Genomic DNA, 10,467 nt, shown 5'->3' with positions numbered 1-10,467 from the left:
AAACTCAGCAGGGCACACATTAAACCTTAAAGTTCCAAAATAATCTCCTTTGACTCCATGAGGCACACTGGTGTGAGGTGTGGGCTCCCAAGGCCTTCTACAGCTCCACTCCTGTGGCTTTGCAGCTTGTGGCCCCTGCAGCCAATGTCATGGGTTAGAGTTGAGTACTTGTGGCTTTTCCAGGCTGAGGTTGCTGCCAGTAGATCAAACATTCTGGGGTCTGGAGGGCAGAAGTCCTCTACCCACAGTTCTACTAGGCAGTGCCCTGGAGGAGTCTATGTGGGCTCCAACCCTACATTTCCTCCCAGCATTGCCCTCATAGAGTAACTCTGTGAGGGCTCTGCTGCCGCAGCAGGCTTCTGCCTGGGCAGCCAGGTTTTCCCACACATCCTCGGTAATCTAGAGGGAAGCTGCCAATCCCCCTTCACTCTTGTGTTCTGTGTTCCTGCAGATTTCACACCACCTGGAAGCCACCAAGGCTTACCCTCTAGAGTGGCAGTCCACGCTGTACCTGGAGACTGTTGAACCACCACTGAACCACCTGAAGAAGTTGGGATACAGGTACCAGTGTCCCCAGGCTGCACAGGGCATCAGGGCCCTAGTCCTGGCCCATTAAGCCATTCTTTTCTGCTTGGCCTCTGGGCCTGTGATGGGAGGGGCTGCTGCAAAGATCTCTGAAATGTCTTCAAGGTCTTTTTCCCATTGTCTTGGATATTAGCACTTGGCTCCCTTTTAGCCATGCAAATCTCTCTAATAGGTGGTTGCTGTGCAGCCTGTTTGGATTCCTCTCCTGAAAACATTTTTTCCTTTCTCTACCACATGGCTAAGCTGCAAATTTTCCAAACTTTTACACCCTGCTTTCCTTGTAGGTATAAATTCTAACTTTAAGTCATTCATTTGCTCCCATATCTGATCATAGGTTGTTAGAAGCAGCCATGCCACTTCTTGAATGTTGAGCTGCTTAGAAATGTCTTCTGCCAGACACCCTAGTACCATTCTTAAGTTCAAACTTCCACAGATCACTAGGACACGAATACAATGCAGCCAAGCTCTTTGCTAAGGCACATGAGGGTGACCTTTGCTCCAGTTCCCAATAACTTCCTCGTTTCCATCTGAGACCTTGTCAGCCTGGCCTTCATTATCCATATTTCTATCTGCATTTTGCTTTCAGCCACTTAATAAGTCACTGAGTTACAAACTTTCCCTCACTTTTCTGTCTTCTTCTGAGCCCTCCAAAGTCTTCCAACCTCTGCTTATTACCCAGTTCCAAACCTGCTACCACATTTTCAGGTATCTTTATAGCAATGTCCTGCTCCTCAGCGCCAATTTTCTGAATGAACCCCTTGTTGCATTGCTATAAAGAAATAACTGAACCCGGGTAATTGCTGACAAAAGACCTGAATCCATAGGTATTCATGATGAGTAATTCATGACAAGCTGCACAAATGGAAATAGGAAATCCAGGCCTAGATACATTGTAGGGTAAGGTGGAACACAAAAGAAAATCTAACTTTAAAAACAACCAGAAAGAAACAACAAATCATCCACAGAAGGAAAGCAATTAGACAGCAGATGTATTAATGATAACAATAGTAGATAGGTAAATAGTAATATGTACAAAGTGTGACCAAAAAAAAAAAACTTTTGACCTGGAATTATGTACCCAGCAACACTATTTTTAGGAAAAAGAGCAAATTAATCATATTTTCAGATAAATAAAAGCCAAGTTTACCACCAACAATCCTACACTAATGGGACGTCAAAAAAGATGTATTTATTGAGGGAAAACATGTAAAGCAAACACAGAGCCCACAGGAAATAATTTAGAAAAAATTAACTATCACTTGTGGAAGTTTTCAATGCAACTCTCAATCACTGTTAGGTCAACCATATTTTTAAAATAATAAAAATATAGATTTGGACAACACCATTAACAGGCTTGATTTATGGGACATCTGTGGCACTGGAAGCTCATTTATTATTAGTAGAAAATGTGCATTCTCCTTAGGCACGCAAGGAATATTGCCCAAAACACGGCTTACTAGCCTCAACAAGTCTCAAATAACTTCTATGGGATGGACCAGTGTTCCCCTTTACATACTTTGACAATTTTTCCTGTTTGCTTTTAAAATTTCTATTTATCATTGGGATTGAGCAATTTGATTATAATGAGACATGATGTAATTTTCTTCAATGGTACTTGTGCTTGAGGTGCGTTGAACTTCTTGCATCTGTAGGTTTATAGTTAACATCAAATTTGGAAAAAAATGTTGTCGTTATTTTTCCAAACATCGTTTTTAATGCACTACCCTCATTACTCATGTTTTCTTCTTTCCTTCAGGGACTTCAATTAAATATATATTAAGCCACGTGAAGTTGTCCCACAGATCACAGATAAGTTAGCTTAAATTTTTTTAATCCTCTTTTCTTTTGGTTTCATTTTGGATAGTTTATATTGCTATGGTTTCACAATGAATAATCTTTTCTTCTTTAACATCTAATCTGCCATTAATCCCGTGCAGTGCAGTTCTTATTTTATACATTGTAGCTTTCACCTCTAGAACAGTGATCCAGAGTGTTGTTATATCTTCCGTGCCTCAAATTAGCTTTTACAATATGTGGAATACAGTTTTGATATTGTTTTAATGCCCTTGTGTCTGTTCTGGATCAGTTTTAATAGACTAATTTGTCTTCTTATGGCTCCTATTTTCCCACTTATTTGTATGCCTAATATTTCTGATTGGATGTCAAAAATTGTTGCCTTCTCTGGTGTTGGATATTTCTGGAGTCCTATCAGTATTCCTGAGGATTTCACAGAACTGACAAAAGATACAAATCCACAGGTATATGATGAGTTAATTATGACAAGCTGCATAAATAAAAAGAAGAAATCCACACCTAAGTATATCTTAGTCGGGGATGCAGATAAGACAAAATCTCATTCTGAGATGCAGTTATTTAAGAACAGAGTTTTAAAGTGTTTATAGATGTAAGGGGTAGAAGTGCAGATTTCTTCCATGCATATATTGCATAGTGGTGACATCTGGGCTTTTAGTGACCCATCGCCTGAATAGTGAACATTGTACTGAATAAGTAATTTTTCAGCTCTCACCGGCTTCCACCCTCCCACCTTTTGGAGTGTCCAGTGTCTTACTATTCTACCCCATACGTCCATGTGTACACATTGTTTAGCTCCCACTTGTATGTGAGAACATGTGGTATTTGACTTTCTGTTTCTGAGTTATTTCACTCAGGATAATGGCTTCTATCTATGTTGCTCAAAAGATATGATTCCATTCTTTGTTATGGATGGATAGTATTACCTTGTGTATATATGCTACATTTTCTTTAACTGGTCCTCCACTGATGGGTGCTTAGGTTGATCCATTATCTTTTCTGTTGTGAATAGTGTTGTGATAAACATACAAGTGCAGGTGGTTTTTGATATAATTAATTCTTTCCCTTTGGGTATACACCGATTAGTGGAGTTGCTGAACCAAATAGTGGTTCTATTTTTAGTTCTTTGAGAAATCTCCATACTGTTTTCCAGAAAGATTGTACTGATTTACCTTCCCAGTAGCATTCCCCTTTCTCCACATCTTCACTAAAATCTCTTTAGACTTTAATAAGAGCCATTCTGATTGGTCTGAGATGGTATCGCATTGTGATTTTAATTTGCCTTTCTCTGATAATTAGTGATGTTGAGCATTTTTTCATGTTTTTTGACCACTTTTGTGTCTTCTTTGTAAAAATGGCTGTTCATATCCTTTGCCCACTTTTTAATGGGCTTATTTGGTTTGAGTTCCTTGTAGATTCTGGATATTAGCCCTTTGTCAGATGCATAGTTTGCAACTATTTTCCCATTCTATAGCTTGTCTATTTACCCTTCACTGTGCAGAAGGTTTGTAGTTTAAGTTCCATTTGTCTATTTTTGTTTTTGTTGCAGTTGCTTTGAGGACTTGGTCATAAATTATTTTCCTAGGTCAATGTGCAGAAGAATTTTCCTAAGTTTTCTTCTAGGATTTTTACAGATTTTGGTCTTACGTTTAGGTCTTCAATCCATCTTGAGTTAACATTCGTATATGGTAAGAGGTATTGGTCCAGTTTCATTCTTCTGCATATGCCAATCCAGTTTTCCCAGCACCATTTATTGAAAAGGGTGTCATTTCCTCAATGTATATTTTTATTGACTTTGTGTCTTCATTTCTGAGTCCTCTATTCTGTTCCATTAATCTATATGTCTGTGTTTGTACTACTGCCATGCTGTTTTGGTTACCATACCCTTTTGTATAATTTAAAGTCAGGTGATGTGATGCCTCCAACTTTGTTCTTTTAGCTTTGGATTGCTTTGGTGAGTTGGGCTGTTTTTGGGTTCCATGTAAATTTTAGGATTTTTTTCTAATTTGATAGAGACTGTGTTGGGTCTGTTGATTCCTTTGAACAGTATGATAATTTTTAACAATATTGATTATTTCAATCCATGAGCATGGGATGCTTTTCCAATTGTTTGTGTCATGTATGATTTATTTAATCAATGTGTTGTAGTTCTCCTTATAAAGATCTTTCACTTTTTTGGTTAAATATATATCTAGGTAATTTTTTATAGCTATAATAAATGAGATTGCCTTCCTGATTTGTTTCTTGGCCAGATTGTTATTGGTGTATAAGAATGCTATTGATTTCTGTACATTAATTTTGTATCCTTAAATGTTACTGAATTTATTTATCAAATCTAAGAGTTTTTTGGTGGAGTCTTAATAGGATTTGGCAGTGTCCCCACCCAAATCTCATCTTGAATTCCCATGTGTTGTGGGAGGGACCTGGTAGGAGATAATTGAATCATGGGGGCAGCTTTCACCATACTGCTCTCATGGTAGTGAATAAGTCTCACGAGATCTGACGGTTTGATAAGGGGAAACCCCTTTCACTTGGCCTTCACTCTGTCTCTTGCCTGCTGCCATGTAAGATCTGCCTTTTGCCTTCCACCATGATTGTGAGGCCTCCCCAGCCATGTGGAACTGTGAGTCCATTAAACATCTTTTTGTTTATAAATTACCCAGTCGGGCATGCCTTTACCAGCAGTGTGAAAATGGACTAATATAGGGTTTTCTATACAGAATATCATTTCACCAACAGAAAGGGATAGTTTGGGCTCCTTCTTCTTCAATTTGCATTCCCTTTATTTCTTTCTCTTGCCTGATTGCTCTGGCCAGGACTTTCAGTACTATGTTGCATAAGAGTGCTGAAAGTGGGCATCCGGGTCTTATACCAGTTCTTAGAGGGAATACTTTCAACTTTTCCCCGTTACGTATGATGTTGGCTGTGGATTTGTCATGTAAGGCTTTTATTATGTTGATGCATGTTCCTTCTAGTTTGTTGAGAATTTTTATCATGAAGGGAGGCTGAATTTGATCAAAAGCATCTATTTAGATGATCATTTGGTTTTTATCCTTAATTCTGTTCATATGCCATGTCTCATTTATTGATTTGCATCCCTGGGATAAATCCCACCTGATCAGGGTGCATTATCGTTTTGATGTGCTGTCGGGTTCTATTTTCTGGTATTTTGTTGAGGATTTTCACATCTGTATTCATAGGGATATTGACCTGGGGTTTTCTTTTCCTGTTGTGTCTTTGTCTGGTTTTGGTCCCAGGGTGATACTGGCCTCATAGAATGAGTTAGAGGGATATTCCCCCTCTTCAATTTCTTGGAATAGTTTCAGAAGGATCGCTATTAGTTCTTCCTGTGTTCGGTAGAGTCTGGCTGTGAATCCATCTAGTCCCGGGCTGAGTGCAGGGCATCCACACAACAAGTGAAGCCACTTCCGGCAGCGGGGAAAACAATTGCAGGGACAGAAGTGGACCCGGCTCCGTGTGGTCCGCTTGGAGCCATCTCGGCTTCACAGAGCTCACTGCCCACTGCCTCTGACAGCCACACCCAGGGCCTCCGCCCCTGCCCTTGCCAGCTGGGGTGTGTCCTCTCCACTGCAGACACAAGCGCCTCCCTTCTCTGCGGCCCTCAGCTCTGCGACGCCATCCTCTCTCTGGTCCTCCATGTCTCTTCCAGGCATGGGCTCCTGTCCACATCTTTTCTGCCCAGCACTCTGTCCTGTTGCAGTGTCCCCGCATCCTTCTTCCCTAGCATCGGCTGTGGAACTGAGGTAGCAATGGCTGGCATATGAAGAATGTGCTCCAAGCAGCTCTGCCTAGGGCTGAACACCCACCATGTGGCTTCCCCTCCTCATCAGCATCTGACCAGTGGCAACAGTGAGGCCACAAGGCTCAAATGCCCTTCTCTGGGTCACAGGTGTGTGATAGTGGAATCAGAGTCGCTCCCTGGCAGCAAGACCCAGAACCTGCACTTTCATTCCGTGTTCCACAGCAATTCCCACCTCAAAATTGAACTTGGCTTCTTTATACAGTATAACCAGATGCAATCATAGCCCAAACACACAAGGCACGTGCACACACACAGGTGCAAACACACATGCACACACACAAAGACACATGGGCACAGGCACACAGGCACATGCACACACATGCAAACACACAGACACAGGCATGTGCACACACAGGCACGTGGACCTACAGGTGCAAACACACATTCACACAGAGACACAGGCACATGCAGACACACACTCGTGCAAACAGAGACACACAAATAGACACACACACAGCTGAACATACGCAGCTGAGCACATACCAACATACATACACCAGCATGCATACTCACACATACAGATGCACATTCACACACAGGAATACACAAACACACGCATCCATGTGCACACACACACGTGCACACCCACATCCCGGCAGACATTTTACCTAAGCTGCCAATGACCCGTGGGAGCAGCTTCAACACCCCCATAAGCCTTTCCAGGCCCCACACCCAGGCAGGCACGTTGTTCCTTCAGCGACAGGCGTCACACTGACCACCCCCTCAGGCCCCATGCACCCAGGTTGTAGCTTGTCCCCAGCCCAGGACCCACACAGGAGCCCCTTAGGGTTCTCAAGGGGCCGTGACTGCTCACCTGCTGTGGGCCACACCCCTACAGGGCCTACAGAAGCTGCTCAGCCCATAGGCCATCAAAGGACGTTCAGCTGTCAGGGGTGGGTGGACACCTGACAGGTTCAGCTGCAGGCCTGGTGGGAGCGGCCCCACCTCAGCTGCTGGGACCCGGCATCCCCACACTTGGCATCGGAGGCCTTTTCATGTCTGCTGCTGTCTGTCCCCAGGAGTCCATTCCTCCCTCCACTCCCTGTGCCTCCATCTTCAGCATGGGGCCTCCCAATGGACCTGAGCTCCTGTCCTGGTCTCCCACTGCAGACCCAGATGGCCCAGCGTCTCCTGCCGTCACTTCCGTCCAGGGCTTCCAGTGCTGCCCAACACGCTGTGTCTGCCCTGCCCAACCTCCACTGTCAGCCTGAGTCTCTGCCCACAAAACCCAACCCCAAACCCAGGCAGGGTGGGCGAGGGTGCTGGGCAGCAGGGGCTTGTCCCTGAGAGCCAGCCTCCTCCTCTGTGACAGCTGCCTGGCCTGGTGCTCCCAACTGTGGACACAGAACCTGTGCAGAAAGCCATGGAAACAGCCGCAGGCAAGCACCTCGGTGAACGCTGTTGGTCACTGGCGTGGCGCCACAGGTGGAGCTGGGAAAAGCTTTGGTGCTGGGGGGGTAGTGCCCCCCTCACCCAAAAAATTCACATCGACCCAGAACCTCAGAGTAAGACCTTACTGTAAAATCTTTGTAGATGTAATTCCATTAAAGATTTTGAGATTATCCCAGCTTATCCTGGTGGCCCTTAAATCCAGTGACAGGTGTCCTGATAAGCAAAGGAGGAGACAGACACAAACTCTGGGAAGGAGGCCCTGTGAGGACAGGGGCAGAGGTGGAGCCCTGGGGCCACCGCCCAGGACCGCCTGGAGCCACAGAAGCTGGAAGAGGTGGGAACCTCCTGAGCGCACAGGCCTTGATGTAGGACTTCTGGCCTCCTAAGCCTTAAGAGGGAACCCCTGTTGTTCAACCCATTTGTAGTGATTTTCTCAAGAGCCCAGGAAACATCTTAAAACCGGACACTGTGCGTGGATCACATCATTGGCTGTGCGTCAGTTTTCAGTAATTGCAGGGTAAATGGAGGCCGTCCAGGTCTGGCGGTGTAGCCAGAGCTAGGGGTCAGGAAGGGCCACTGGACAGGCAGCCACGGTCAGGTGAAGAGCCTGGAATCCTGAATCAGGATCCACCTCTCCCGACTGGGCAATATCCTGTGCCCCTGTTTCTGGTGATTTTGTAAGTGCTGACTGAACCGATTGTCGCTGGGAAATAACACACCCGTGACCCGAAACCAAAATTTCACCCGCAGATAAGGAAACAGACTCCATGAACACGCCGACGCCCGACGGTAGAACCAGCGTGCCCATCCCAGCCCCGGTCACTGTGTGTCCTGCGCAGGGGCCAGGGCAGCCCAAGGCTCAGCTCTGTCCTCCTGCCGAGACCTCGCTCAGCCCCCTGGATGCCGCCCCGCGCCCCCTGCCTCTCCTCTCCTCACAAAGGCTCCAGGACCATGTCTGTCTCTGAAGCCTGACGTTACCTCCCACTGCAATTTTATTGTAAAATCACTGCATTTATGTCAAGAGAGTTTGTACAGGTTTCGAAAAATGCACTGAAGAGTCACCTGTGCCTAATAGGACAGTAAGAACACACCAAGGAGAGATCATTTCATTATTTCACTGATGCTGTTAGTAGGAACTGCCTGAGGCGGAGGTGCCCGGGGCTCCGCAGAACCAGAAGGCAGTCAAGCCCGCACCCGAGCAGGAGGGAAGCAGGAGCCGCAGCCTGGCCGTCGCACAGCTTTGGGGGTCTCCCGACTTCCCTGCTCCGAGTGCGGAATTTCTCAGAAGAATTACACAGAAGCCCATCTCTGGTCAATTCTGAGTGGAAGGAGAAACCACAGGAGAGGAGAGAAGTGTGGGGCCCGAGACCACCGTGGGGTGGGTGGGGGCCAAGCCGCCGGGCTCTGAGGCCTCAGCACCCCCTGCCCAGCACCCAGCACCCCAACTTCCCCTGCTGCCTTTGCGGGCTCCAGGGCCTGCTGGACACCTGGTGCAGGGACAGAGTCGGGGCTGGGGTAGGAGCTCAGCTGCACCAGACACAGTTGAGCTGGAAGTCACCAGAGGCACCCCTTCCTCCTGGGGGGCTGTGCCTCGGCCTCAAGGCAGGGGCCCCTGTGCCCCTCAAGTCCCAGCACCCAGCACCACAGAACCGCCCTGTCAGCTCGGCCCGGAACCTTGTGCGGAGCCAACTCCTGCGGAGGGCCGGTCAGCCCCGGGCAGAACGAGCTCTCTCCGCAAAGCCTGTCTAGGGGCGCGGGGCCGCAGGTGCCCCGAGAAAGGCGAGATTAGAAGAGTTGCCGGGATGGTGACGCTGCACACGGGCGACCTGCAGGGAGAACGGAGGATGAGGCTGGGGACAGGGGTGCGCGCTCTGCTCCTCCGCTTCTGCGGGAAGGGCGGCCCCGTCCTAGGCAGCTGCGCTCCGCGCCCGGCACGGACCTGGCTCCCTGCTCAGGCCGACCCCCGGCTTGGTGCCCCCACCTGGGCGCCCAGTCCCCAGCCTGCGCCCCGCCTTAGGGTCCGAGCACCCTCACAGCCCGGCTCTGCCGCTTCACTGCACCGTCTGCGGCTCTTTAAAGAACTGGACGCGGTCGGGGGTCGCCCAGCACTGTCCTCGCGCCCCGCGCCGCCAACCCACCCCACGCCAGGAGGCCGCGTCCGCGCTCATCCATCCCCCGCCGCACCGTCCACGCGTGTCCTGCGGGGAGCAGAGATCCGGGTCCGGTCGTCCCCGGGGGGGCCCAGAACCAGGTGAGGGGCCCCGCCGCACCCTGTCCAGCGGTTCCCACGGCCCGAGGGACGGCCGCGCCCTGCGCTGAGCGGATACCCGGTGGCCAGCGGGGCCTGCGCGGACCCGGCCTTGTAAGGCAGAGGCCTCGGTGCGCCCCGCGCGTTCCCCGAGCCGGGTGGGGCGGCGGGGGCGGGGCTGCCAATGAGCGCGCGGGGCGGGGCTTGGGACGGGCGCCGGACGCTGGGGGCCGGGGGCGGGCCCGGGGCGGGGAGGGGCTGGGCGGGACCGGCTGGCGCGGGGCCGCGGCGGGAGCGCTCCGCTGAGCACCAGGTCGCGCGCGGCCGAGTCGCGGAGGCGCCGCCGCTGCAATCCCTGCGTCTCCAAGGTAAGCGGGCGCGGTGCTCGGTCCTGCGGGGGCGGCGCGGGGGCACCCGGGGGCGCAGACTGGGCCCGTCAGCCCCAGCAGCCACCTGCGCCGCAGCCCCTGCCCCCCCGCGCTCACCCGAGTCCCCTTACCGGGCCGTCCCGCGCGTCCCGGCGCCCCCAGATTAGGATGCCCGGGGTTCGGCGCTGCGCGCTCGGTGCCCCCGGAGGCGGCAGGGAGGCTTCGCAAAGGCCACGGGC

At 49.5% G+C, this 10,467-nt stretch overlaps 1 protein-coding gene across 1 annotated transcript in view; it reads left to right on the top strand.

Moving 5' to 3' along the window:
- The first annotated feature begins 7,281 nt into the window (after nt 1–7,281).
- The window catches only part of LOC113220524 (bromodomain-containing protein 9-like), a 14,656-nt gene continuing 11,470 nt past the window's right edge, over nt 7,282–10,467 (top strand). The window contains exons 1-3 of the mRNA XM_031935410.1: nt 7,282–7,398; nt 7,533–7,611; nt 8,406–8,479. Of these exons, the coding sequence (XP_031791270.1) occupies nt 7,282–7,398; nt 7,533–7,611; nt 8,406–8,479 (270 nt within the window). The remainder of the gene's footprint in view (nt 7,399–7,532; nt 7,612–8,405; nt 8,480–10,467) is intronic.

This window comes from Piliocolobus tephrosceles, chromosome 4 (assembly GCF_002776525.5).
Source record: "Piliocolobus tephrosceles isolate RC106 chromosome 4, ASM277652v3, whole genome shotgun sequence".
Taxonomy (NCBI): Eukaryota; Metazoa; Chordata; class Mammalia; order Primates; family Cercopithecidae; genus Piliocolobus; species Piliocolobus tephrosceles.
The sequence above is the reverse complement of the archived record's forward strand: the minus strand, read 5'-3'. Positions and strand labels throughout refer to the sequence as shown.